At 51.6% G+C, this 26,413-nt stretch overlaps 13 protein-coding genes across 13 annotated transcripts; 5 read left to right on the top strand and 8 right to left on the bottom strand.

The window, feature by feature from the left end:
- Nucleotides 1–1,080: 1,080 nt before the first annotated feature.
- PMZ80_009933 (uncharacterized protein) lies at nucleotides 1,081–2,943 on the bottom strand (the record flags this gene model as incomplete). The annotated part of the gene is made up of 2 exons (XM_064878326.1): nucleotides 1,081–1,394; nucleotides 1,461–2,943. The coding sequence occupies 2 exons, from the start codon at nucleotides 2,941–2,943 to the stop codon at nucleotides 1,081–1,083; spliced, it is 1,797 nt and encodes a 598-aa protein (XP_064725894.1).
- A 780-nt stretch (nucleotides 2,944–3,723) lies between these two features.
- On the bottom strand, nucleotides 3,724–5,009 carry PMZ80_009932 (uncharacterized protein; the record flags this gene model as incomplete). Its single annotated transcript, XM_064878325.1, has 3 exons — nucleotides 3,724–4,437; nucleotides 4,489–4,623; nucleotides 4,668–5,009. The coding sequence occupies 3 exons, from the start codon at nucleotides 5,007–5,009 to the stop codon at nucleotides 3,724–3,726; spliced, it is 1,191 nt and encodes a 396-aa protein (XP_064725893.1).
- A 1,377-nt stretch (nucleotides 5,010–6,386) lies between these two features.
- PMZ80_009931 (uncharacterized protein) lies at nucleotides 6,387–7,510 on the top strand (the record flags this gene model as incomplete). The annotated part of the gene is made up of 2 exons (XM_064878324.1): nucleotides 6,387–6,502; nucleotides 6,553–7,510. The coding sequence occupies 2 exons, from the start codon at nucleotides 6,387–6,389 to the stop codon at nucleotides 7,508–7,510; spliced, it is 1,074 nt and encodes a 357-aa protein (XP_064725892.1).
- Nucleotides 7,511–7,672: 162 nt separating this feature from the next.
- PMZ80_009930 (uncharacterized protein) lies at nucleotides 7,673–8,527 on the bottom strand (the record flags this gene model as incomplete). Its single annotated transcript, XM_064878323.1, has 1 exon — nucleotides 7,673–8,527. The coding sequence occupies one exon, from the start codon at nucleotides 8,525–8,527 to the stop codon at nucleotides 7,673–7,675; it is 855 nt and encodes a 284-aa protein (XP_064725891.1).
- A 586-nt stretch (nucleotides 8,528–9,113) lies between these two features.
- On the bottom strand, nucleotides 9,114–11,171 carry PMZ80_009929 (uncharacterized protein; the record flags this gene model as incomplete). The annotated part of the gene is made up of 1 exon (XM_064878322.1): nucleotides 9,114–11,171. One exon carries the CDS (start codon nucleotides 11,169–11,171, stop codon nucleotides 9,114–9,116), a length of 2,058 nt encoding a protein of 685 aa, XP_064725890.1.
- A 1,289-nt stretch (nucleotides 11,172–12,460) lies between these two features.
- CKB2 (casein kinase 2 regulatory subunit) lies at nucleotides 12,461–13,653 on the bottom strand (the record flags this gene model as incomplete). The annotated part of the gene is made up of 3 exons (XM_064878321.1): nucleotides 12,461–12,928; nucleotides 12,981–13,226; nucleotides 13,594–13,653. The coding sequence occupies 3 exons, from the start codon at nucleotides 13,651–13,653 to the stop codon at nucleotides 12,461–12,463; spliced, it is 774 nt and encodes a 257-aa protein (XP_064725889.1).
- A 471-nt stretch (nucleotides 13,654–14,124) lies between these two features.
- On the bottom strand, nucleotides 14,125–14,901 carry GRX5 (monothiol glutaredoxin grx5; the record flags this gene model as incomplete). The annotated part of the gene is made up of 3 exons (XM_064878320.1): nucleotides 14,125–14,462; nucleotides 14,535–14,820; nucleotides 14,875–14,901. The coding sequence occupies 3 exons, from the start codon at nucleotides 14,899–14,901 to the stop codon at nucleotides 14,125–14,127; spliced, it is 651 nt and encodes a 216-aa protein (XP_064725888.1).
- A 216-nt stretch (nucleotides 14,902–15,117) lies between these two features.
- Nucleotides 15,118–15,813, top strand: PMZ80_009926 (uncharacterized protein; the record flags this gene model as incomplete). The annotated part of the gene is made up of 1 exon (XM_064878319.1): nucleotides 15,118–15,813. The coding sequence occupies one exon, from the start codon at nucleotides 15,118–15,120 to the stop codon at nucleotides 15,811–15,813; it is 696 nt and encodes a 231-aa protein (XP_064725887.1).
- Nucleotides 15,814–15,824: 11 nt separating this feature from the next.
- Nucleotides 15,825–17,010, bottom strand: COQ2 (Para-hydroxybenzoate--polyprenyltransferase, mitochondrial precursor (PHB:polyprenyltransferase); the record flags this gene model as incomplete). Its single annotated transcript, XM_064878318.1, has 2 exons — nucleotides 15,825–16,846; nucleotides 16,893–17,010. The coding sequence occupies 2 exons, from the start codon at nucleotides 17,008–17,010 to the stop codon at nucleotides 15,825–15,827; spliced, it is 1,140 nt and encodes a 379-aa protein (XP_064725886.1).
- Nucleotides 17,011–17,583: 573 nt separating this feature from the next.
- PMZ80_009924 (uncharacterized protein) lies at nucleotides 17,584–21,384 on the top strand (the record flags this gene model as incomplete). The annotated part of the gene is made up of 1 exon (XM_064878317.1): nucleotides 17,584–21,384. One exon carries the CDS (start codon nucleotides 17,584–17,586, stop codon nucleotides 21,382–21,384), a length of 3,801 nt encoding a protein of 1,266 aa, XP_064725885.1.
- Nucleotides 21,385–22,016: 632 nt separating this feature from the next.
- On the top strand, nucleotides 22,017–22,901 carry PMZ80_009923 (uncharacterized protein; the record flags this gene model as incomplete). Its single annotated transcript, XM_064878316.1, has 2 exons — nucleotides 22,017–22,203; nucleotides 22,405–22,901. The coding sequence occupies 2 exons, from the start codon at nucleotides 22,017–22,019 to the stop codon at nucleotides 22,899–22,901; spliced, it is 684 nt and encodes a 227-aa protein (XP_064725884.1).
- Nucleotides 22,902–23,527: 626 nt separating this feature from the next.
- PMZ80_009922 (uncharacterized protein) lies at nucleotides 23,528–24,569 on the top strand (the record flags this gene model as incomplete). The annotated part of the gene is made up of 2 exons (XM_064878315.1): nucleotides 23,528–23,852; nucleotides 23,908–24,569. 2 exons carry the CDS (start codon nucleotides 23,528–23,530, stop codon nucleotides 24,567–24,569), a joined length of 987 nt encoding a protein of 328 aa, XP_064725883.1.
- Nucleotides 24,570–24,991: 422 nt separating this feature from the next.
- Nucleotides 24,992–25,549, bottom strand: PMZ80_009921 (uncharacterized protein; the record flags this gene model as incomplete). Its single annotated transcript, XM_064878314.1, has 1 exon — nucleotides 24,992–25,549. The coding sequence occupies one exon, from the start codon at nucleotides 25,547–25,549 to the stop codon at nucleotides 24,992–24,994; it is 558 nt and encodes a 185-aa protein (XP_064725882.1).
- Between the last annotated feature and the right edge of the window lie 864 nt (nucleotides 25,550–26,413).

Below are 26,413 nucleotides of genomic sequence, written 5' to 3'. Positions count from 1 at the left end.
GTACAAAGATGCTCCCACATGCACAAAGCCGCCCGCACGTGGCACAACCCCTCGCAGCCGCATCTCACAAAATCGATAATGCAACCAGCCTCACAGATTGTGTTTCCAAGCCGTGCCATGATGGAACTGATCGCGGAGACTCCGACGATTCATCATCGCCTTTGCTAAATGTCGGTCAGATCTCGTTCGGACCTGATGGCAATTGTGCTGCTGGTTTCTGCGATCCTGGCATCATCCCGTGGCAAGCGCATATCTACTGCATCCCCGGATCTCAGTTTCAACTGAACACGAAGGAAGGAACGGCGCGCTGCAGCCCTACTTCGCTTGCACAAATGTCAAAGCTGTCAGTGTCATATGTCAAGACTCGCATTGCAGATGGATGCTGTGCTGCAAGATACGTGTGTACATGCGACTCGCCCGATATGAGGTGCTCCCTGTTACCAGAAGGTGGAAGCTGCGACAGTGTCAGTCAGCCTGATTGTGGGAGCACGTTACCTTCGTTTCCTGCAAGGGTTGACATTGATAGGTGCTGATGTTTGCTGGCGGTCAGGAAGGGTGTTGGCTGGAATGTCAATTTCAGTGTCAGCTTGAGAACAAGTACGATGTGTGGGTGATGCTCAGATGTTGGCGATAGGCTCAGGTTCGCGTTGCATGAGGATGTAGGAAGGAACAAGCAGGCAGCAAGCAGGCAAGACGTGGTCCGGAGCCCGCTGGTAACCCTCTCGGTGTCATTAAGCACAGACAGATGCCAATTTGTTACAGCGTTTCGATTCGAGAAGTCGCAACGAGTCAAGCATGGCAGCCGAATGTGTGGTATGCTGACACCGATTGAAGTCCTGGAAGTTGACCTTGGACAACAAGGCGCGACAAAACAAAGGGACCAGCAGCTCCCCTCAACGAGGTACTAGTCTCCCACTCTGTTCAGTTCACGCGCCCAATAACATCGCAGGAAGTTCAAGGTGCACACGAGCCGCTCGCCTTTCCACCAAGCCGACAGACGAATAGTCGTACATACATCGCAACCCAACCCCAAAGGAACATTAACACACTATACACCAACAACTCCACCTCTCCATTCACTCATTCTCCACCTCTCTCACCCCCCTTCGCCCACGCCCTCAACACATTCTTCCTAATCTTCCCCGTACTCGTCTTCGGCAACTCCCCCACAACCTCACACTCCCTCGGCACCATAAACCTACTCATCGCCGGATGCTCCTTACACCACGCTATAAAACTCTCATTCGTGATTTCCTTCCCCGGCTTAACGGTGATGAACGCTTTGGGTCTCTCACCCCATTGGTCATCACTCACGGCTGCGACGCCGCACTCGAGGATGTCGGGGTGGGTTATTATTACTGATTCGAGGGCGACGGAGGAGATGTTTTCGCCGCCTGGGACACAGTGATGTTAGCATGGAGGAGTTCGTAGGAAACAAAGGGAGAAGGGAAGGGTCTTACCAGAGATAATGATATCCTTCGCCCGATCCAGTATCTGTATCGCGCCATCGGGATGCCAAACAGCCAAGTCACCACTGTGCAGCGCGCCACCCGCGAAGAGCTTCCGCGTCGCGGTCTCGTCCTTGTAGTAGCCCCTTACACAGATGTTTCCCGTGAAGATGATTTCGCCAATTTCTTTCCCATCTTTCTTTACGTCGGTGAGTTGGTCCTCGGGGATATCATCTCCGCTTTTGGTCACTCGCACAGGCAAACTGGTCACGAAACCGTGACCTTGGCGCGCCATCTTGCCGTAGCGTTCTTTGGTGGGGAGATCGTACCATGAGGATAGCTGGTACCCTTTTGTGATGGGACCGTATGTTTCCGTTAGACCGTAGACGTGGACGGGGTGCAGGTTCAGATCCGTCATTACTTCGAAGAGATGCGCTGTGGGTGGGCTGGCGGCCACGGTCACTCTGACTTCCTGCTCCAGTTTACTCGCGTTGCTATCCGCACAGAGCAACGTGTTCACCGTTGGTGCGGCGCAGAAATGTGTGATTTGTTCTTCCTTTAGTAGCTTCCAGATGTAGGGGTAGTCGATCTTGCGGAGGCAGTAGTGTGTTCCGCGGGCTGCGGTGACGGCCCAGGGGAAGGTCCAGCCCATGGCGTGGAACATGGGGAGGGTCCAGAGGTAGCGGGCGCGGGAGGTGCCGTGGTAGCTTAGGCCGCTTTCGATTACGTTGCCTAGGGCGCCGAGGTAGCAGCCGCGGTGGGTGTATTCTACGCCTTTGGGGCGGGCGGTTGTGCCGGAGGTGTAGGCGAGGGCATTGACGGACAGTTCGTCTGGGGCTTGTGCGGCTAGACCATCCCAGCCTTGAGAGCCGAGGGAGATCTCGTGGTTGCGACCTTCGCGGAGGGCGTCGCCGAAGGGACCGAGTTCGTCGTGGGTGTGCGGGTCGATTGTGTCGTCGTCGACTAGGATGGGGATGTGGGGTTTCGCTTTGCGGAAGTCGCCTAGGAGGTCTACGAACTCTTTGTCGACGATCACGAAGTCTGCGTCGCTATGCTGGAAGATGTAGCCTATGTCGTCCTCTTTCAGTCTGTAGTTTATTGCTATGACGACTGCGCCTGCTGCGCCGGCAGCGTATGTTGCGTAGAGGAAGGCGGGTGTGTTTGTTAGTAGGAGTCCGATGCGCTTGTAGCCTTTCTTCTTCAGGTAGTAGGCGAATGCACTGGCTCGATCTGCGAAGTCGGCGTAGGTCCGGCGGAGGACGACATTGTTGACTGTGCGGTGGTAGATTGCTGGTGCTCCGGGTTCTATCTGGGCAGCGCGGGGCAGGAAGAAGGTCGGAGAGAGCGTGTGGTGATTGAACCAGTTTGTCGTGCCTCGAATGCGGCCGTCTATGACTAGCTCATTGTCTGTGGCTTCTGCGACTGTTGGTGAAGCGGAAGACGGAGCAAGGTGAGAGGCTAGTTTAGAGAGTCTGTCTTTGGCTGTCGAGCTCATCTTGGAGGAGTGAGAAGGTGAGCGTAGTACGACAACTTCTTGACAGCGACGACTATATCATTCCTGGCATGCTCATCGAACAGTAAGAGGTCATCGACCAGCGGACGGACAAGGAGCTGAGGCTGCCGCTCCGAAGCGCACCTGGAGTCTCGAACTTTTGTTATGATGATGCTGATTGGACTTCAGCCGAGGTCTTCGCTTCCGAGATATGATCCCTGTCGCTCGTGGTGGAAGCTGGAGAGATCCGGGGCAAAGGATCCGAAAAAATGCCGAAGTTGAAGCTAATCATGTTTGGGAGGATATACATCAGTGCTCGCCCTTTGCCTGCGTACTATCTCACGTATGCTTCCGCTAGCGATATTGACTGTTGCTAGTAGACACAGACTGAGGGATACGCCACTGACCAGACCAGTTTAAAGTCAGTCTTTCTACGAGATAGAGCACCAGTGTCTTTGGAAAGGTGAATTACGGGTAGAGGTAGGGATCAATATCGGAGGCTTATATTGCGCAAGGAAGAGCTCGTTATGCGGAACAAAGCTGTGAGCTGGTCCATCGGAAGAGGAAAGAAAGGGGGCAGTAACTCTCGGAATGACCCATTCATTTGCTGAACTGTGCCTTTATAGGCCTGTCGACGAGAGTAGCCTGTAGCCTTGGTGAGCCTCGGAGGCGTTTCTTTCTTCGATGGGATCGTTGATGTGAATGGGACATTGGAGGAACATGGAGGTGGGATGTGACTGCGTCGTGCGGCGAGCTGACATAGAGGCGTCTCGTTCCGGACACTCACGCCGCGCCAAGTACGAATCTAGGAAGGTCGAGCGGCGACGCTGGCTGTCCAGGATCAGCGTCCTGAAGTCGCAACTGCCGAGTAGTCCACTCGAGTTCTGCGATGGGAGGCTTTTCCAGTCCGGGGGCAAAATCGCCGCCGTAGTCATCCCATGCTCTCTCGACTGCAAGCTTTGCGTTGACGTCCATAGTACCGACCCAAGCCGCACCTAGACATAATGCTATGTAGCTAGAGCCTAATGGCCTGTATCTGCAGGCATTCTTTGCAAGATCCAGCACATCTGCCACGAATGAGGCAGAGTCGGAGATGAGACCGGTGTCATCTGGGCTGAGACCGCTGAGCACGCAGTTGTATGCGATCGCTATGACGAGACCGACGCCAAATGCGCTTTGGTATCCTGAATGTACTCTGGTAGTTATGGATGATTTGAAATGGGCCGCATTATCTGCTTCGTAGGCACCAAGCCGTTCTCGTTGGTCAGCCAATAGACCCTGCATGGTCCGATAGTGAACTTGTAACTCCGAAACTAGATCAAGCAAAACCCCTTGGTCATGTCGAGCCTTTCTATATTGGCGCAGAAAGTCGCGCAGGTGGGAAATGCAGCGCATCATTTCATCCTCGGGGGTAGCTTCACGGAAGCTAGCGTCAACAAGTAATCGCCATTCTTGCGGGCTGAGATCGATCCTCTCGTTGAACATGCTCTCGAACAGCTGAACATGTGATTAGCTGCATCGTGGATACGCTCAGAAGTCAAATCATACCACAGGTCCTCTCAGGCATAAAAGAATCTTTCGTTCAAACGCATCGTTGGGGTTGTAGAAGCCACGAACGCGTAAGATTTGTGCGGCGCCTTCACAGTGCCCGGTCCACCGACTCCCTTCTGCACCGTTCATACCCTGGAAGGTTAGTAGTGTACCGTGCGAAAACTCGATGCGCTCACCTGGCATAATAAGAGGACAACGATAGCACATAATGTATTTGCATGACATGCTTTGACAGGGTCATCGAGAGTCCTTCTAAGCGTGCAAAGCGCGTTCGAGTATTGCACTAGAGCCGTGGTCCGGTCTTTCCGACGGGTACAGATAGCTGCATGGGCTGTCACTAGTGCCATGATCGATGCGTCCAGAACTTCGCTCGTACCCAAGCGTTGCGCTGCATCGTTGAGAAACTCGCCATAGGTCCACGCGAGGTTGAACCTGACGTCTGTAGAGTCCTTGATGATATCAATAAGCGCCCCAGTCAAGCGGTATGTTTGATTGCTCGGCACGGATCCTGGTCGCATAGCGAGATGCTTTCCATTTGTGCAGACCAGCTTTACCTGACAATTGCTCTGCTGCTTTCGGAAACACTGTGGTCCTTTGAATTGGTACCTCTTTTGTCCAGACCCAACACAGACCAAGTGTAGTCGCACACAACGGGAGCAGGATGGGGTCGCTTCATTGCACTTGCATAGACTCAGTGGGATCTCATGCCGTATGTGTCGTTGATCACTCACCTTTTTCTTCTGTTTGCGACAGTTGTCGCAGGCCTTCCCTGATGGTACGCCAGGCATGATGACCTCGACTGGACAGCTGCGTCCGGTAGGGATCGAACCATATGCCTTCACTCATGCAGTAGCACAGCGATGCAATACGAGAAATCTGGTCCATGGGACTGCAAGGTGGACTTAAGATCATTGTTGGCTTGGGATAGGGAGACCTGCTGCCTTACCGGCCATGGTGGGCTACTGAATGACCAATGAGTAGCATAGTCATCCGACGGACGACCGAAGATGGCTAGTTGAACTGATCGGATCAGAAACTCGGTCAATGCCGGGCTGCAACGTGTGACAGGCTTCACGGCAACCCGTGAATATTGCTCGGAGAAATATGAAAGTCCAACATTCTAGGAATGACATTAGTCTCCTAATCTCGTCTCAGCTCTAACGCACTTCTGCGGATGAATCGACTTCTGGCAAATGACACGGTATGGACTGGTGTGAAGGTTGCGAAAGATCTCTTGAGCTGATCTCGCCGGTGCTATTATGCTTGGCATGACTTCATCCCGACCAGCAAAGCCTCGCTTCACTTTCCGATGGTAGACCACACTAAGCTACTTCGGGGACTATGTAGCGCTCTGTGGGTCGTTGTTGGCATCAGACAGTTTCTTCATCGATTACCGTCGATCAACATCTTACCAAGTACAGTACAGCGTCGAAGCTGCGCTCGAATGTAATGTAGATCTCCTTCGCCACGGATCAAGTCGTCCCAATCAAACGACGAGACGACTGACATCTCGTCGCACTCTCACATTCGCTCGGCTGTGACCGCGTTGAAGCAATGGTACAATATCGTGCTGCTACCTCCATCAGCTATAGCCTATTTTCGGGCATGTCACAGCCTCGTGCGTCCTGCAATCTCTCCCAGCCAAAGTACCATGGTACATGCTGCTATCCCTTTTCGGGGTGATGCGCCGCTCGAGCGTTCAGCCCACCCACAAGGTTGAATGACGCCCGTGGCCGTGCCAGAATGCAATGATGAAAGCTGTCTGTGAAACTGGTCATAAATAGGTATGCCTTTAGTCTGAGCAAGACATACTCATCAACGAGACAGCGCTTCACAAGTCATCATTTGTCTTCCACCGATCTTGCACGATTTCGCTTCCAGCCTCAACCACGACCATGAGCTCGAGCACCGATCCCACGGAGTACTACTCCTACAATCCTAACAAAGTTCTCCCAGCCGTTTTCGCCGCTCTCGTTGGCGCATCGTTTGGACTTCACATATCCCAGAATTTGTAAGCCATGTCCGCGGCGTCTCGTCCACTGCTAACAATTCTCCCGCCAGCCGCTACCGATACTGGCGCGTCACATTCTTCATGGTATGGGCAGGCGCAATCTTTGAGGCCGGCTGGATAGTCCGCACATTCTCTATCAATCGACCAACCAATCTGGGCCTCTATGTCGCCCAATACATGCTCATCTATATGGCCCCACCCGTCTACTCAGCAGCCGAATACAACATCCTCGGCCGACTGATGCATTACCTCCCTATGCATGCACCATTCCACCCAGGCCGAGTCGTGTATTTCTTCGTTTATCTTGGTGCAGCAGTCGAGGTTCTCACTGCTCTAGGGGCCGCTGAGCTCTCGTCGGCAGCGCAGAATGATACAGCTCCCTTGAAAAGAGGCGCCAGTTTGCTCGCCGCTGGAGTTATACTTCAAGGAGTCGTCGAGCTACTGTTTGTCAGTTTGGTGGGATTGATACACCGACGCTGCGCGAAAGCAGGCATGCTCACGCGCAACGTGACGATAGTATGCATCACGCTCTACGGCACATCGGCACTCGTCCTTCTGCGCTGCGTCTTCCGGGCCGTCGAAAAATTCAACATCCTCAACGTCGTTAGCTCAGGCAAATGCGATGGCGCCTGTGACAATATCCTCAGCACAGAATGGTATCTCTACGCATTCGAGGGTGCGCCGATGGTACTGTACACCATATGGCTCAACATCGTGCATCCAGGCAGATTCCTGCCGTCCAGCAGCAAGCGCTACCTCGACTACAACAAGGTCGAGCGCATAGGCCCCGGCTGGAACGACAACAGACCGAAGCTCAACAGTCTGTTGGATCCACTGAACTTCGAAGCGCTGATTAAGAGGGAGCCCAGCCACCGGAAGTTCTGGCTTGACGCCGAGCAATGGCCCGTTGCAGGCGATGGGAGTTTCGCGAAAGGAACAGCTTCGAACGTACAGGGGAAGTGTGTTAAGGTGGGAGATGTCAAATATGACAAGATCTTGCCTCAGTAAGACGTAGCTGTGTACAAGCAGTGGAAAGAGCAACGGAGTCTGATATGAGCCTTCGGCAGGGGAAGGAAAAACCAACCGTGCAAGAAGTCATGCTAGATGGACAATAGAGACCTGCCAGCAGTGAGGAATGTTAAGACTGAGCCAAATTCGACTGCAGCCCCTTCACAACGTTACCCTCCCATTCTCCTCCTCCTCCTCCATCACCGCAGCCTTCGCCTCAGCAGTCCACCCCCTCCTCTCCCCAACCACAAACACAAACCACAAATACCCCCCCGTAAACGCCCCACCAACCGTATTCCCCAACGTAATCGGCAAAACACATTTCCACACATACCTCGCCCACCCAAGCTCACTACCCAGCAATATCCCAACCGCACTAACATACATATACTCGACCAAATGCGGAAACCTCGCACTAACACTCAGGAAAAACGGCAGATGCAACCCCATCGCCTTACTAATCCCATCCTTATTCTGACTCCCCAGGAACATCGCCATCGTAACCAGGAACCCACAGGGTATCGCGCGCAGAAGTATAACCTCGAAGCGTGGTTCAACGATATCGGTCTTTACCATCTCGAGCACACCATCGCGGAACGGGATCTCACTCAAACTCCCTGTTAAATCCGTGAAGTAATACCCAAACACTAACGCCCCAATCAAATTCCCAATCCAACTACACGCCATCCGACTCACATACAACCACAACCTCCCACGCCGTTCAAGCGCAACGATACAAAACCACATCGGATACCCCGTGTATAGCTCCGCGCCAACGAAGTAGATTATCACCAGGCCGATTGGGAACGTGAGGCCCTGGAGGAGTCGTGATATGCCGGGTTGGAGATCGGGGCTGCCGGTTGTGAGGGTTAGGCTTAGGAGGCCGCCGGCGGAGAGGAGGAGGCCGCCGAGGAGGGATTTTGTGAGTGTGGTGAGGGGGTGTTCGTGGAGGTGGGAGAGGGCTGTGAGGTGGGTTTCGTGGGTTGCGGTGGGGGGTGAGAGGGCGCCGGTGGACATTTTTGGTCGGTGGTTTGGGGGTGGGTTGGATTGTGGTGTGGTGTGGAATGTGGTGGGTGGGATGCTTGGGCTGGCTGCTGTTTATGAGCGAGGAGTTGTAGGCTACGTTTAATGTGAGGACTCTATGGCTACTGTAGAGTAAGGTGAGGTAGATCATGAGCGATGCGAAATGGTGACATCACCTTAAGAGCCATCATGGAAGTTAGTGATGTGGATACGACCCATACTCAAAGCAAATATCTCGTGGTCCAAGAAGAGCTCGTGCATCTGCGGAATGAGAGTTGGAAAGAGCGAGTATCACGGGAGGTGTCCTGGGAAGATGGAGATATCGAAGGACAAAGACAAGAGTGTTGGCATAGAGTAAGGCTAACCGTATCGGGTATGGTGTCCTGTGGCTCGCTGCGATACTTACAGTACTACGGAGTAGCTTGGTGGCCAGGCTTCGTAAAGGCTTGGGTAGATTAATATTCAATGTCCACTGTTTCTGAATTGCTTCAATTGATATTGCTCGTAGTTCTGCACGCTTGGGATGGTGAAGAATTTGTGACAGAATGCTCTCGCTCCATGCAAAGTCCAAAGTCTAAGCTCACTTTGGTAACCAATCCTCTTCCGTAGTCACTTGCGAGTACTTCGGAGAAGTATCAGCGGACTGATACTGCTGCGGCTGATACAAGATCTGCACCTTGTCGTCAACAGTACTTCCTCGATGCGCGACAGCTAGCGTGCTGAACTGCTGAGGCACTACAGTAAAAGGCATGCTCTCAAAGTCTTCGGTCCACTTGCCATTACCTAGCTCTTGATTGAGATATCTGTGCAGCTGCAACTTGTCGTCCAGCAGCCAGCACATTCGAGCATGTGTACCAAAATTGAACTTCTGCTGCATCCAGCCCACGAGTATATCAATGAACAGCGACAGCAAGATGATGAAGCCGCCGATACCGAATAGCACAACCATTCCAAGGATGGAGAAAGAGATCGTGTCCGTCGTATCGTTAATCATTTGCGAATAGCACATGGCTTCAGCGACCGCGTTAATCATGCTATCGCCATCTTCATCTTTCCAAGGCTGATAGACGCGGCTACCCTCAGCTACGCTTGCCGGACCAGTAGCGTATTCGATCACCTTGAGCTGTAGGTCGGCCAGGCCTTTATTGACCCAGCTTTCCATCTCGAGTTGCCATTGGTTGCTCGGAAGACCAGCAGACATTGTGCTTTGGACGAGAACGTCCTTGGCTAGTAGAGCATTCTCGCCCATCGCGAAGATGATGCTGCCAATTGAGCTTGTTTGAGCACTTCGCATCAACCGGATGGCGATTGCCTGTTGAATGGTGTTGAGTTCAAGTCTGTCACCGTCGGTGGATGCGATCCACGGTAGGATTTGCATGATGCCCATTAAGTCGGTACACTGGTTGTTGTCAGGATTGCGAAGTCTGTACTGGTCGGTGCAACCCATAGTAGTGACATGTTTATCTGTGTTGTAGTAAACAGCTCCAGAAAGGTATGAGCTGAGGTCCATCATATCATGTGCAGCGAACATCGGATCGTCAACGGGCTCGGAATACGAAACACCGTTTTGCATCAGGAATAACAAGGCAACGTCTGCGTCGGTTCGATTGACTTCGGGCACAGGATCCCACCCACCGACGATGCCCAGTGGCCCTGCATTATGCGTGGCAGGGCTCAACATGTACGAGACTGAGTCCAAGACGGTGTGATCATTGTACTGGTGGGTGTAATTGGTCGCGTTAAGGTCTGTTGTGCCTAACTTGCTGGGCCCATACATAAACTGGTAGATGGTATCGCCATCTAGACCAATACCACTCTCTGACCCGCCAGGCAAAGTCTGGGTAAACCCATCCTGTGTGACAGGTGCGCAAGTGGCGACCTTCTGCATTTCTAGCCGATCGGAGTGGCGGGAGTTGATGCCAAGATCATATAGTGAGTCGATCTTCTGTGTCGTGATCTCATAGGCTCCTGTGTCACCTGTGGTACACATGCCTTGCGCGAAGGGGCAAGATGCATTGGCGCTGACGGTAGTAGATATCGATGGCTTGGTCAGCTTGCTGCAACTCAGCACATCATAGCTTCCACCGTAGCAAGATCGAGCATAATCTGCTGCAGCAAGACTGGTGTTAGCAACCCGTTGTCCGTAGGCTTTGACTTCTGCAATCGTGGTGCCATCGCCGTCACTTTCCCAGTAGCCACAGGTTTCGCCAATAACAAGTCTCGCTGATCCAGGGCCCTTGGTAATCTCAGATGAGAAGACAGCTGCGACACCAAAGAGGGCCATGTATGAGAGGCAGAAAAACGCCCATGGGATTGTCCTGATCAAGGTCAATCGTGCTCTGCCACTCCATGTCCACCATTGTACAAGGAAGGTCCAAGCAGCACCGCCTGGTGTCGTGGTATTTCGAAAAACGACTTGCTGCTGATGATAGAGACCGTCTTGGACAGATTGTCTGGACCTGGCCTGATGGAAGATATATGTAAGAATCCTGAAGAGTTGTGCGCCCACTATCGTAACGAATGTAGCGATGAAGGCTGTGAGGAGACCACCACTTCTGTCACCGAGGGTCAAAGTGGCACCGAGGATCGGGCCGTGTGCCCAGTTGATCCAGGGTCCGTAATAGATGTGCTCACCCATGGTTGCTGACGATTAGTAGGGGAGGGGTGGGGGGGGGTAAGAGTTCGACGTTGGCGTGAGAATTGTGCTGAGATAGAGTTGCGATGGACGTCCATAGCGTTCTTATATTCCTGTCATGCTCAAAGGAGTACGAGAGATCAGATGCTGGGGTTCCCGTATTCGCGAACCACGTTACTCAGCCTGACACCCTCAAGCCTCATGGTCGTAGTAAGTAACATCGTACGTATTAGGCAAGAGCAAGCCGGCTTCGAAGGGACATCTCACAAACCTAAAGTGTTTACCAGATGGTCAGTACACAACGGCATCCGCCTCAAAGTCTCGCAATACGAATAGCACTCGCCGTTGATAGGTCACTGGTGCAGCAAATGGTGCTATCGTGGCTTGTGCAGCGAACAACACTGTCGAGATGAAGGGTAAAGCACCCGAGCCAAGTCGTTTGCATGGCAGCGACATGTCGTGTTCACGATGAATTTCAAAACGTGGCTTGCAGGGACATTGTTCTCAGTTAAGGCAACGACCATGCAGGTTGCGAGTGGTAACGAAAGTTGAGTTGACCCGTACATGACAGGCACCATGTTCCAGCCACAGGTGCGACACGAGAAGGTGAAAGGAGAGAGGGTGGAAGTTGCAACACGAGTCTCGCTTCGTGCATGACTTGGCAAGCTAGTCTGAAATTGGCTGCGGGAGGCGATCGCTTCCAAAAATAATCATGTTATGCCTGACTGATCTGGTTAGCGTCATCTGGCGACACCCATGGAGCTGCAACGACGACGAGGACGGTCTAATACTGGCAATAGGACTGTGCCCAGTGGCTTGAACTTCTCGAATGCGAGATCTGTTTTCGACGAGTCCAAGCAGACTTTGGTATATAACCTCTACTCACCAACAGCCATTTGAACGTCCTTTTGGTCTACATTCAGCTCGTATTTGTCAATTTAGAAAATGCCATGCAACTGTACCACGGCGGGAAGAAGGCGTCGTGAATTCTTGTCTGGTTTGCATCGAGCCGTATCAAAAAATGTAACTCTTCCCCCTGGCATGGTCAGAAACAATTTATTATTGCTTGCGTAAGAAAGTGAAGTCTATTGCTGATGGGAACTCGCTCCATTCAACATCATCGAAGTGCAGCATCTCAATTTTGCCTCCTCGTGGTCGTTACTTGCCCGCTCGCCGTTGCTTGTCTCGTCATCCTTCGTCATGGGTACATACTTCGTTGCTTGTACGCAGTCAAGCTCGCCCAGCAAGCCATTGTCGGTGATCATTTCGTTCTTCGCATCATCGTCCAATATTCATTTCGGAGCCTCACCAGCAACAGTCCCTCTACCAGAACCCTCATTCACTTCGCTATCATCAGCCTCCGCATCCTCGATGAAGAGCTTAGTCGTGTCGATAGCAACACCACTCTCCTTCAGCCTCTTCCTCATCTCCACTCTCTCTTCGGCCTGCCACCTTGCCAAAGCCGCACCAGCATGAACCCTGAAGCCGAAGATCCGTGGTTCGTACCGTCGTCGACTCTTCTGCGGTATCAGTGCCGGGTAGACCTGGAAGAGGATGTTGTGGAACGAAGCACCGAAATATGCACCGTCTATTTGAGCGTGCCGTGATGATTTCGGGTTGTAGATGTCTTCGCAGCGAGCGCAGTAGAGTTTGACGGATTTCTGGTATGGTACGTCGGATAGACCCATGGGTAAGAGTGCTTGCGAATCGCAGTGCACCCGAGGGCATTTTCCGAAGTCGGACTTTTTGAACTTGTCGACCTGGCTTCGTGTCAGCGGATCATGCAGACCTTCCTACCTCGGCACTGCTTACCATCTTCGTCAGACCTCTCGTGGTCACGATATATCGTGCATGAACCAGACCGTACAGATGCCGCGCAGACTTCTCGATTGATTCTCGCATGTCATCTTCGCAGTCGAGGTCGAAGACATCGGTGATCAGGTCTAGAGCATATTGGTAGTAGTGGACTTCGGTCTGAAGTCCAGTGAGGTTGAAGCGGTCAGTTAGATATTCTTCGTCTATCTCGCAGAAGTATTCGTTGCCTCGAGACGATATGAACTAGGCACATGAATGTCAGCAATTGTCCATCAAGATCCGTTTCCCACCTTGAGATCTGTAGCACGGTATCTGCGAAAGTGCGGCATATGCTCCGCCGCAAGCGGGATTTTCCTAAGCCAAATCATGTTGCGCAATCGGCGGGCCGGCTTCACTTTCAGTCGACGCCCGCTGAAATGCTCTAGCAAGAGTCTAGAGAAGCAGAACTCCATGCAACAAATGTGCCAGCGCTAAAGGTACGTCGTATCATATACAATTCTGTCCTTCGCTTCTCGGCCTCGCGGCGGAGTTTGATGGCGCGTGATTCCGAGGCTCCGAATGCAGAACCACAACGCGTTGACATATGTCACCCAAAGAGCTATCGACTTACCCAGTCTCGCCAATAACTCGTATAGTCACTGTCCGTCTCGGACGCAAAGTCATCCATCATTTCGACTTCATTTGGATGGGCTCGATGGGTGAAGACGAAGGATATGGCGGTATTTCTTGCCGCTTATGATGTCTATCTTGCTTTTCGTCGCAGAACGCGGAGTATGTAGTGTCGAAGGTCTCGCTGGCTTGTATTGATAATGTGTCCAGGCATCATGGGAGACAACATCGAGAACGACAAGGCTGAAGTCGGAAATCGCATTGCACGTGATTTGCGAGTACAAGCGATTTTGCTACGTTTGCTTCAGATCCGTGTTACGAGCATCAGGTCAGAGATGGCAATTCTGCAAGAAAACTGACATCAGAAGCAAAGAGCCACGTCTGGCAACAGCTATGGATGAATATACGGTGAAATCGATGCGCTTGCTGGTATACACAAATACATGCTCGTCCTCGATCCGATCAAAGAACTAGTCTTTTCAGCTCTTCAAACCTTTTTGCTTCCATATTTCACTGTCCGGGTTCCAATGTCTTACGAGCTCTCACCCTTCGAATCCTTTGAGTTCGCCCCGGTACTCTGCTCAGTCGTCGCGCGTGTCTCAGCTGTTCCTTGACCCTCCGTATCCGAGCTCTCGCCTTTCGAGTCCTTCGAGTTGGCACCTGTACTCTGCTCCGTGGTCTCTCTCGTTTCTGCTGCGCCTTGTCCTTCAACATCGCTACCCTCCTCTTCAATAATCAGCTTTCCCTTGCTTAGCATCTCGGCCAGTGATCCGTCCTTGTGCATCTGCATCAGGATATCACACCCTCCAACGAACTCCTTGTCCACGTATAGCTGCGGGATCGTGGGCCAATCTGAGTACTCTTTTATGCCTGCGCAAGAATATTAGCCTGCATTCCCGTACGTGCTCCTGCTGATGCAGATGCTGGGCAATTCATCCATACCTGTTCGTAGATCTTCATCCTCGAGAACATTGAATGCAGTGAATTTGCGCGGATCTAGTCCTTGTAGACCTAGTATCTGTATACTCGTTCTTGAGAAGCCGCATTGTGGTGTTTCTGGTGTTCCTTTCATGAACAGCACAACTGGCGCTGAGGCGACGGCCTTGTCTATTGCTGTCCGTACTTCGTTGGACAGTAACCTCGTCTGAATGAGCGACTGTGAGATTCGTGGAAGGAGTGTGGATGATGTGGCGGATGGGTGTAGTGCTGCGATTGCGCCGCGGAGGGCCTGTTGGGCATGTCAGTCTTGGAATGATACGTAGAGAAAGCCGGGAGTGCGTACGGGCGTCCTGAGTCCTCTGCTCAACATTGTTGCGATGTATGTAGGTATGTTAGGAAGCTTGGGACTGCAGCACGAGATGCAGATGGCTTTCCTAGAACTTTTGGAGATGGCAACGACCGAGGCGAATGATGTCAGGCTTTCATGTCACGAATCACGAAGTATTACTCAGCACCAACAATACTTAATGCTTTACTAGATTCAAAGATGACAGGTTGACAACAGTGTAACCACTCTGTGACTGTCATGGCAGAGAAGCGCTTCGATGCAGCGCACTCTGCGGATGATGGTAAGATACACATCTTGCTCGCAGCAAGTGGTTCGGTTGCGACAATAAAATTGCCTTTGATTGCAAAGTCGCTAGCCAACCACAGTAACGTATCGATACGGATAATGGTCACTGAGAGTGCGAAGAATTTTCTGCAGGGTCAAGCTGAAGAGCAGCCGAGCCTCAAGGAGTTGTCCAGGGCCGAGAACATCGACGGTATCTACTTTGACGAGGACGAATGGTCAAAGCCCTGGGTTAGAGGCGACAAGATCCTGCATATTGAGCTTCGACGATGGGCCCACGTTCTGGTGATTGCACCTCTGTCAGCTAACACGATGGCAAAGATGGCAAATGGCATCAGTGATAACTTATTAACAAGCGTGATCAGAGCTTGGGATACCACAGGAATGATTGATATGCGGAAGAAGCATGTTATGATCGCTCCTGCTATGAATACCGCCATGTGGAGGCATCCCATCACGAAGAAGCAGTTGAAGACTATTGACCAGGACTGGACTGCTGGGGACGAAAGCTCTGTTATCCTGCTCAAGCCCATGGAGAAAGAACTTGCATGTGGTGACACGGGTGATGGCGCCATGATGGACTGGAAGCAGATCGTGGCCCGTGTAGAAGAACATCTTGGTCTTCAGAAAATTGAAAATGGTGCTACATGAGGAGTTGAGAATTATGCTAACGTGGCAAGAGCGCTCTTGCTCTCCTCTTTTGTCCTTCTATACAAATAATCGAGAAACAGTCCGGTCGAGATGGTCCCTCCTGTCAGCCAAGCACCATTCTTGAACCACCACCAGCAGTTTTTGGGATCCTTCAGATCAACCTTTCGGATAATGGTGCCCAGTGTCAATGCAGCACCTCCGCAACTGACTATTGAGAAGAGTGGTCCTGTACCTGAGAAATATCCGGCAGCGGCCAGCAAACCAACTTGTGCCACAGACAGACCTGACAGTACAGCCTTCGTATTGTGTTCATGAGCCAATGCGATGGACTTGATGCCGGCCTTTACATCATCCTTTATGTCCATGTGGGCATATATCATGTCATAATTCATCGTCCATGCCCAGCAGCTTGCATACAGGAGTGCAGCGCTGATGGCTGCATCTGTATTCGACAACAAGTCTATACCGAGAGCTGGAAAACCCATCCACGCACCCCAAGTAAATGTCAGACCAAGCACTGCTTGTGGGTAGTTGGTCACGCGCTTGGCGAGTGGGTACAGACCAACGAGGATCAAGCTGGGTGTCGCATAGAAGAAACATTGCGACGGAAACGACAGAAGGACTCCAAGACCAGCAAACATCTGAAAGCCGAGATACACAATGGCCTTTGGTGGTGAGATAGCGCCTCTGGCGATTGGACGAAATTTGGTTCGCTCGACATAAGGGTCCAGCTTCCGGTCCCAGAGGTCATTGATGGTGCAGCCTGCGCCGCGCATGATCAGTGAGCCAGCGAAGAACAAGCCCGCATACCAAGCAATGTCGACAACTGGTGCCATTGGCTCCGCAAGAGGTGCCGCCATCAGAGTTGAGTACAGGCATGGAAAGTAGAGGTAGTACGTGCCGGTCGGCTTGTCAAGTCTGACAAGCTCGGCGTATGCTTGCCATGATAGCGGTAGCTTGGCAATGAGGCCAGTCTGGGGTGGCGTATAGATGGTCGGAGAGGTGATCTGATCGGCACTTGGTTCTGTTGTAGCTGAATGTAGTAAATGTTTTGGTTGACTCGAGAAGGCTCTATTCACGCATCGACTTGAGTTGTTGTTGCTCGTCGTATGTTTCGGCTGTAGCACTCCACTCGGACGTGATCTGACTCTCAAATGCTTCACGGCGTTGGGTTTGAACCTTGAAGTGGAACACCATCGCCCAAATTGCCGGCCATGATGACCACCGAGCATGAGAGCTTGTTCACCTCTCCCACTTGTCTGTATTCATCAAGCGACCTACTCATTCATCGCATGCAAGCTGGTAACATCAGTGAGTCACAGTATCGCCGCTGTGGTCGATCGTCCCGCAAATATTGTGATAAGTAGTGATGAAGTGTCGCTAGGTTGCTGCTGGCAGTCGCTATGCTGGTCTTTTTCGAACGACGCTAGTGCAGCTAGTGGAGAAATCGCGGTTAAGTTAATGTGCAGTGGTTGCCGTCGCGTAAATCGTGTAAAGCACCTGCCACTTAGCTTTCCACATTGTCACCTTCCAGTCATCGATACCTCATATGGCGGGTGTGCCTACTCTCGCTCGGCAATTCGCTAACTTCAATTACACCTCGACATTCAAGCGCGCACTTTCCTGTCGACCAGAGCCGTCTTTCTCGAGTCCGCAATCGCGGTCCCGACAAATCTGCTATGAGGCAAGCAGAGACAGTTGCAAAATCCCCTCGAAGTTAGAGGGGTTCAGCGTAATACCCGATTGCAAAGCACACCAAAGCCGCTTGCGATGCCGTCAACTCGACCGTGTGCGGCCTTCGAGCCCATTGCACCAGACTTTGACCTCAAGGCCTTGGTCGAGTCCACTCCCAACTTCGAATATGCCGTGCGCATTCACTCAGACATGATTGAGCATCATGGCCTTGCATCTTTCGAAAGGCTCGTGCTGATGCATGTCATCCTCGGCGGTAAACCATTGGTGATCGAAGGATATGAGACAAGACTGGACAGATGGATATTCGCGATCCAGTGGCTAAGAGATAACTGTGGTTCAAATGTGGTCGATGCAAGAGACTTGACGAAGCAAGTGAATGTGCCTATGTCTATCGGGCACTATCTCAAACATATGCCACTGCTTACAAACCAGTGGACATCGAACAACTACAAGGATCCCGAGAGACAACGCATGTACCTTAAGGACATAGACTGCCCACCCATGTGGCAGGAAAGAGTCGCAGAGCACATTGCGCCCGTTCTGTTTTACCTCAATGAGAGCACCGGCGAGTTCGGCGGGCTCGGTGCTGCCGAAGAGCCAGATCCAAGTGGCAGTGGAACGAGACGTGGTAGAGGCATTGCGAAGGCCGGTGATCTAATGAGCAGTTTGCCAAAGGAGATGAGGGCAGAGAACTTGATGTGCTACATTGGCCACGAAGGGACCTACACCCCTGCTCATCGAGAAATGTGTGCTTCCCTTGGACAAAACATCATGGTAGAAGCTTCGACGGGTATTCCCGAAGATGGACGACCATCTAAGCCTGGCTCTTCAATTTGGTTCATGACTGAGACGAAAGAGCGTGAGGTCGTCTCGGAGTATTGGCTGTCAAGACTTGGCCACGATATCGAAGTCGAGAAGCACTTCGCCCAAATCAATGCTTGGAAGAATGCTCCGTTCAAAACCTACGTGGTCGACCAGAAACCAGGGGATTTCATCCTTATTCCACCGCTGGCTCCCCATCAAGTCTGGAACAGAGGTACAAGGACCATGAAGATTGCTTGGAATAGAACGACGGTCGAAACATTAGAGATGGCAATGAACGAAGCTCTTTTCAAGGCTCGGATGGTGTGTAGAGATGAGCAATACAAGAACAAAGCGATCATTTACTACACTCTACAGAAATACGCCAAACTGCTACAGCAGGCCGACAAGCACAGGCAGAAAAATCCGGACTCCAGAAAACTCAAAAAGGCCGATGCGCAGTTGCGTCAGCTGCAGAAAGATTTCAAACGGCTTCATGCGTTGTTCACACGCGTCCTTGTCGAGGAGAGCTTCTACACCGACCGCGTCGAGAGGAAAGTCGAGATGGTGCCATTTGACAGCAATATTACCTGCTCTTATTGCAGATGCAACATTTTCAACCGGTTCCTTACGTGCCCCTCATGCGTTGGAGACCTGCCGAACGGTGAACAGGATACTTATGACGTCTGTCTCGAATGCTATGCCATGGGTCGCAGTTGCGCCTGTGTTTCAAAGCTGAAGTGGGCGGAGCAATGGGACTGGGGTGATCTAGTGCAAAAGCATGAACAATGGCGGCATCTGATCATACAGCACGAGGGACAAGTCAGCGACAAGACTCCAAAATCACTGAAGCACGAACTTGAGCGGCGGGGCAAACGCAGAACTACAGCGCAAATCTGTCAGACTGAACTGCTCAAGCGGCCTTGGCGTGACATACGCAAGCCTGCTCCGGCGCCAGAGCCAGAGGTAGAGGAGGATGCGGAAGTTGACGAATATGGCAATGTCAAGAAGAGGAAAGTCAAGAAGAAGTCCGAGAAGTTCACGCGAGACCATGGTCGATGTCATGTAGACTGCTATTGGGAGCCTCGTTGGAAGCAAGCTGCATGCACGAAGTGTGAGAAGAACTATTGCTACGGTCTATTGTTCCGTGCGTACGACATGATGCCACAGGACATTCTAGCTGACCCCGAGTGGAAGTGCCCGTCTTGTCGGAACATCTGTGGTTGCCGTACATGCCGGAAAAAGCCAGGCTTCAAAAGATACACACCAAAGGGCACCTTATTGGGTCACAACACCAAAGCAGTCGCTGATCCTCGATCAGTCGAGAGCCTGGTGGACTTTAGTGCTTCCAACATTCAATGGATTCAGAAGGCAGACGATGACTACGATGCCCAAGACACACGAAGGCTGCAGAAACGACGACGGGAAGCGACTGCTGCAATGAACAGAGACACGGAGCTAGGCGACAATTATGTCGACGAGAACGACGAGGAGGAAGACGTCGAAGGTGGTATTCTCAGACTGGCAGAGCAGGAAGGCATAGGCATCCCGATCGATCCTGCGCTGGGTTCCGGTACAGGCTGGACAGCTATCAACAACGCGAACAACACGGACTCTCACGATGAAGACGAAATTAACGAGAACCCCGAGGAAGTCACTCGACGAGTTACATCTGCCGATGAGGGCGGCGATGAATCCCGGTATATCCTGCCAGATGGAGGTATTGTGCAAGACCCACAGCATGCATACGACTATACTGATGCGATCACATTTACCTACACGGATCCTGCGATGGGACAAATTCCTCCCGCGCCAGTGGAAGGCTATCAAGAAGCTGCTGCCGAGCTGCCGTATCAGGAAGCTGATCCACCATCGCCCAGCCAAATTGAGATGGTGGAAAGAAAGCGGAAGAGGAAAATTGATGAAGGTGAAAAAGCCTTCCAATACAAGCCACAGCCGAAGAAGAAATCGTCTTCAAAGAAGCAGAGACAATCACTTGTGGTACGACTCGCTATCAGCAAGGACAGGTTACAGGAGATCGACAAGATGGCGACCATTGCACAAACTGCCCTGAATGGTGTTGTCGCCCCCGCACCAACAGTTAGCTCTGATTTGCAGGCACTCAACGTATATCCGAACGAAGAAGGCCAACCTCCGGCCAAGAAAGTACGCAGGGAGGAACGGCCTCTACCTGTGGAAGTGGATACTGAATATGCTCCAAGCCGATCGAGGGATCGTAGGAAGGCCCCTGCCGATGGCACTCAATTGGCTTCTGTCGATGCCAACGTCGAACGACGAGCGACACGACTGCACAATGTCACATATGCTGAGCCAGATGAGGAAGAGTTCAATGAAGTCGTCAAACCGAAGTCAAAACTTGCCACGATGGAAGATGCAAACGTTCTCGATAGTGTCGAGATCGATGACAATGGTGACGAACAAAGAAGCGACGATGAAGAAGAGAACGACATGCACATATCTCCACAAGCTCAAGGTGCAGGCAAGCGTCCTGCCCTGACAACGTCGGCTGCCGTTCTTGGCCTCGCAAATGGACCTCGTTCGAGTCCCCAAGTGTCTAGCATACGCAAGTCAATACCTGCGACATCAAGTCCAAATACGAGCAGACCGAGTACTGCCAATTCAAGCACACATCATAATGCATCTGCTTCGAAGGTCGCACTCGAAGCTCAAGCGCAGGCGAATCGTAGGGCAAAGATGGCAGCTATTGACATGGATATTGATGACATCGATGATATTGATGACTACTCTGGTGAAGAGAGTGATCAAACTCCCGAACTTCCCGATGCACCTGCGTCAAAGCCTGCCCAACAGTCTGTTACGAAGTCCGCAACGCCGAAGCCTCCGCCAGGCCAGCCTGCCATGAATAGGCCTATAGCAACAAGCACAACCGTTGCGAACAGGAACGTGCCATATACGAATGGGAACAGTACGAGCAAGAGCCCTGCAACGAACATGAGAAGTGGTCAGAAGGTTGTGCCTACGAACGCTGCGATCAAGGCTGCATTTGCGCAGAAGGCTTCGGCTAATGACTGGGGCGACAGTGATAGCGATTAGGTGGCAGTGCACTGCGAGGTCCGTTAGGTGGAATCGTTGATATCACCTATACTCGTTCAAGATATGTCGTCATGGGCTTGCTGGAGCGCAGGAGGTTGGTGGTGGGACATAGTGGTACCTCGGGGCAGCACTTTTAAATGTATATGTCTTCGTGTAGTATCTTCTTCAGATAGTTTCTTACAATAGGATCAATCCTTACACCTGTGTTTCTAAGTTGGCGGACTCGTTGCAGACTCTATGTGCTCTGTTCGACATGCATAGATGTGTAGATGCTGTCCCGTTCTGTGGGTGCGTTGTCGTTCTCGGATACAGCACGAGCGCAACCAAGACACTAAGCATCGTCTGCATCATGACCAGCCTTTCCTTTTGAGGCTGGCATTCTCTTGGACAAGTCCTGCCTTGGCTGCTTATCGGGCTAGCAAGCTGACTACACCCATTTAGGAACCTACTGTTCAGCTCTACTTGCTACGTAGCAGCGCTCCATAACAAACCTCCGACGAGCTCTGCTCTGCTCTGCTACGTAACGCTCTGAAGTGGTGCTACGTAGCTGATCAACGCTGTCTCAAGCCAAGGTTAGCTGCAACAAGAGGGACCACTCGTGCATCGGTGAAACCCAGTATTCCGTTCCTAAGATGGACCGCGGAAAGACAGTCGGGATCGATCTACGAGATTCGCAGCCCGCCCATCGACAGCCCGCTCGTGAGGCAGACCTACGTGATCTGGACCTAGGAGACGAGATAGCTCGAATCGGTCTCCCAGACCTAATCGTCCCCACGAAATCTCCCAAACGGGTCATTGTGGATCTAGCGGTACTGAATCGTATGTACCTCAGTAGCTTACAGGGACAAATCATGCGGGAGGTCAGGCTTATAGATCGTGATCTACACTTTGATCGGGACAGGGCTACGAGGGTTGGGGGGTTGTTGGATGAATATTGTTAGTACACCGCACCATTTCACTTCACTTCTTTTCTTTTTGTTCTGAGACCCTTGGCGTATTTCTAAAACACGATTCATATAGCAAAAGCGATCATCAATTGGGAATTGATGGAGAAGTACTCGACCAGCTCTAAAGGAGAATTCGAGAGAGATCCATACATGATCACTTCATCCTTCAAACTCCAGAGAGATATGATTGAAGTAGCTGGCCTAATAGACGAACTACCTTCCTCCAGAAGAGACAGACCAACCTACCCGTCCCTCGACGAGAAGAAACCACAATTACCCATTGGCTCCCGTCCAGCCGCCAGGGCCCGTCGGGACCTCGAGGCGTTCGTACGACGGTTCTCGTTCGCGCTTTTCGGCGCGTTGTCGCTGTTGGCGCCGATGGTGTTGATGGTGTTGACGGGGGGCATTCTTGCTACGTTGTTGACTGTTTGTATTGCTGTGTTGTTGTTTGCGTTTGTTGTTTCGCTGTGGGGCGAAGATGAGAGTCCGGCGACGATTTTGGCGATTGTGGCGAGTTATACGGCGGTGTTGGTGGTTTTTGTTGGGACTAGTGGTTCGGCTGTGTCGTGATGGAGTTATTTGCGGTGGGAATATGATCTGATATTGTGAGAATAACTTGGGGGATGATAACCACGAGCTTTGTATGGGTGTAACGAGCGGTATACCGTAGTTACGGAGGATATAGTAGCCGGCTCAACCCCTGTTCTAGGATAAGCGGCCGCGTCTCTTTCTGAATTAGTAAATTTTAAGACCAGCCTATAGCCACCAGCTGCCCTCTTTTCTATGCTTGATCATCCTGCTCTGTGATCCTGCTTAACTCAACATCGAGAAGGGTGTTCTCGGAATATATAATCATTCTCAACTGCGTTCTTGTAACGCTTCTGCTGATCCTCCCTTCCGGTCTTGTTCCACAGCCTTTCCCCTATTAATGAAAATCGCACGCGTCAGACACTACTTCGCCCGCGAAGCATCTCTCCGTCACCCGTTGGCTACCCTAGCGATGAGCGCCTCAGACCTTCTAGGCGCGACGGCAAGTGCAGGCGTGAGTGACAACACAGTCACATTGAAGTAATTGTGATCGAAATCTTCTCAGCTCCAGGCGATGCTAGCGAAACATGTTAATTGTCTGCTTCTACTGCCCTTGACAGAGTTTCCTTCTATCTTCACCTAACGAGCCCAGCAGATATATCGCAACCATGAGCACAGAAATGAGCTCAGAGTCGCTGATTCTTCAAGCTCCAAGTGGAGGTCTTGAACCAAGATCGATGTTACTCGAATTACCAGCCGAGATACGCCTGATGGTTTGGAAATTCGTCTTTAGTGGTGCCAGCCTTACAATCAATAAAGCATTGGATTATCAACACCTTACAGTCATCCTGAACGTCGTCTACTCACAAGGCGTCCTGGCCAACCGTTTCCCTCCGCATCCTCTATGTCAGGTGAATCGACAAACATATAACGAGACCATCGATGTCTTCTACCAGGAAACAATCATCAAAATGGACCACGACGTCCTCGCACGTTTGCTGACCCCGATGGATACCTACCTTCATCGACCACCGTACACCTCTGATAGCGAAGATTCAGATTTTGTCCTTCGCTATATTCGATCGCTTGCCACTTATCACGATGCCATCTCTGAGCCAAGAGTCCGACTCGACAGGCACAGAGTGGATGTCCCTGACCGCATGCCCGAATCTTCGACACTTACAGCTAATATGGAAGCTAAACATGCATATTGACTTCGATCCATCGGGCGCCTTGGGCGAGCATACACGAAACGGAATGCAAGACCTTATCCTTCTGATCAACCTCCGCAGACCCTTCGGCCTCGAGATCAGTATTGAGGTAGTAACGGATGGTCGCTACGATATGGGGTGGTCCCCACAACGAAGTTCCCGCAAATTCCGAGCGATCTATACTCCATCATGCGGTCTGACATTTAAATACAAAAGTGGTGTCTCCAGGATGCAGGTCTACGAAGATAGCATTGTCCATGGCTTGGCTCTCGAGAACCGCGACGTCTTGCTCGACGCGCTACCTCTGGCAAACGTCAAGTCTTGTTATCCTCATACTCGGTACAAGATCATGCGGGAGGCTATCGCGCCCGAGCGGTTGGAAGCATTCGACAGAGCCTGGGAAGCACGATATGGCAGGATGCAGAAAGACATCGAGCAGAAACGAGAGCAGATGGCGCGAGAGGTCAAGGAGCGGCAGGCAAAGAGGCTGAAAGGGTAGTCAGAAAACAGCTGCGGCCTGGGGGAGGTGTCTCAGAGGCGCGAGGCAAGGCACGATAGCATGTTTGCAGACTGGGCAAGTAGATCAGATCAAGCCAAAGATTGCTAAGGTACACGTGTGTCAATTAGGGGGCCAGTGGTGTAGTGCAAGAGAAACGTACCAGCAATATCAGTGCTTTGTTCATCATTCAGGTGGGCAACCGTAGGTATGCTTAAAAATGTATCGCACGGACCTCAGTACAGTGGTTCACCGCTAGCTTGGCTAACCCACGAATCTAAGCGTCCTACGTGTATATAATCGTCCGTCCAAGCCGAGGCAGTCGTGGACAATGACTAACTAACAATCCAGCACGCACCCTTCTCACCCAATGCCCAGCTCAGTTCCTGCCAGCTGCTCCTCCCATCTACCCTTCCAGCCTCCAACTACTCTTCCCCCTCCAAAACCGCAACACTCCTCCTAAACTCCCTACCCCCACCAGTCACATCCGGCGCAGCAAAAGGGTCGTATTCGAAGTGCCGATTGCCATAGACTAAGCCGATTGTTTCGTCGTGGAGTTGTTTATTGACCCAGACGAGGGGATGGGGTTTATATTGCGCTTGTTGGTCTTGGGACGTGGATTGGTCGTCGATGGTGGTGGTGGTGGTGGTGGTGGTAGACGACGGTGCAGAGTCAAAATGATTCTGATTGTGGCGGCTTGAGGTTATGGTTGAGGCTGAGGCTGGGGTCTTGCAGCCGCAAGGAAGTATTTGAGATGCAATTGTAGAATTGGTGGCGTGGATTGTGGTGCTATCGTCGAGAATATGGTGGTAGATCTGGAGGCGAATTTCTGGGGGGAGGGTGAGGAGGTGGAGTCGTGGGTATTGTGGGGAGCTAAGGTTGAGAGCAGCGCTGGGCGCTGGTGCGCTTTCTCGTGCGGAATTCGTTGCTGCTTTTGATTTTTGGTCAAGGAAAGAAACGAGGCGCAGGAGTGCATCGTCCATTTTGATGATTAGGAGGTTGGTTGAATAGGACTTTGTGATGGCAGTAATGTGTTTTCGAATAGTCCTCGAGATGGCTGATGAGTACGAGGTGGAAGCGGCGGACAACTGGCAAAGACTCGAAGAGTATGGCTTGTTTCTATCAATTGAGCTGAATCACAAGAATCATGTTCTAAACGCACACACGTCGATAATTGGAAACCTCGCCAGTGATACTTGCAAGCACGAACGGAGACTCAGGACGAAGCTGTCACCTGTTACCGAAATCACCTTTCTTGGCCCCGCCGTCACTTTTGGCGAGGGAGCCGCGAACGAGAACATGGCACGTATCATAATCAGGAGGTATAACAGGTGGGCATCGACGAATGCCGCCATTAGGGCTGAGAAAGAGGCTTGGTCAACGTTGCAACTCAAAAAGATCAGCTTCGGCCAATGCACGATTCAAGATGAATGTCATTTTCTTTGTCAGACGATCTGGCCCAACAGTAAGGTAACAGTACATGATAACGCTCTTTCTCTAAGAAATGATCGTGCTTTGCCATCCGCCACGAAGAGAGCTGTGCCTCGCACAGATCTTCGTCGTTACGTGTTACCCATTTTGCACGACCGACATTCTTCTGGTCAAGTTGTTGTTTGTGTTTCCACTAGCACCTGTAGTGCTGAAGGCGGACTGAGCCCAGTCAGTTGCCACATGATGCTCCTCTTGTTCACCCAACGAAGGTATGGTCATGGTTCGCCCCGTATCTTATCCTTCACTTCTAGCTGGTTCGTCCAGGAAGAGGTAGCTGATATTGTGCAAGGATACTTGAGCAGATAAACTTGAAGGTGTTTTTGTCATTGACAAGTGCCATGATTTTTCTATCCTCC

Source organism: Knufia obscura, assembly GCF_036327395.1.
Source record: "Knufia obscura strain CCFEE 5817 isolate CBS 148926 chromosome Unknown scaffold_15, whole genome shotgun sequence".
NCBI classification, from domain to species: domain Eukaryota; kingdom Fungi; phylum Ascomycota; class Eurotiomycetes; order Chaetothyriales; family Trichomeriaceae; genus Knufia; species Knufia obscura.
This window is presented reverse-complemented; position numbering and strand designations above follow the sequence as displayed.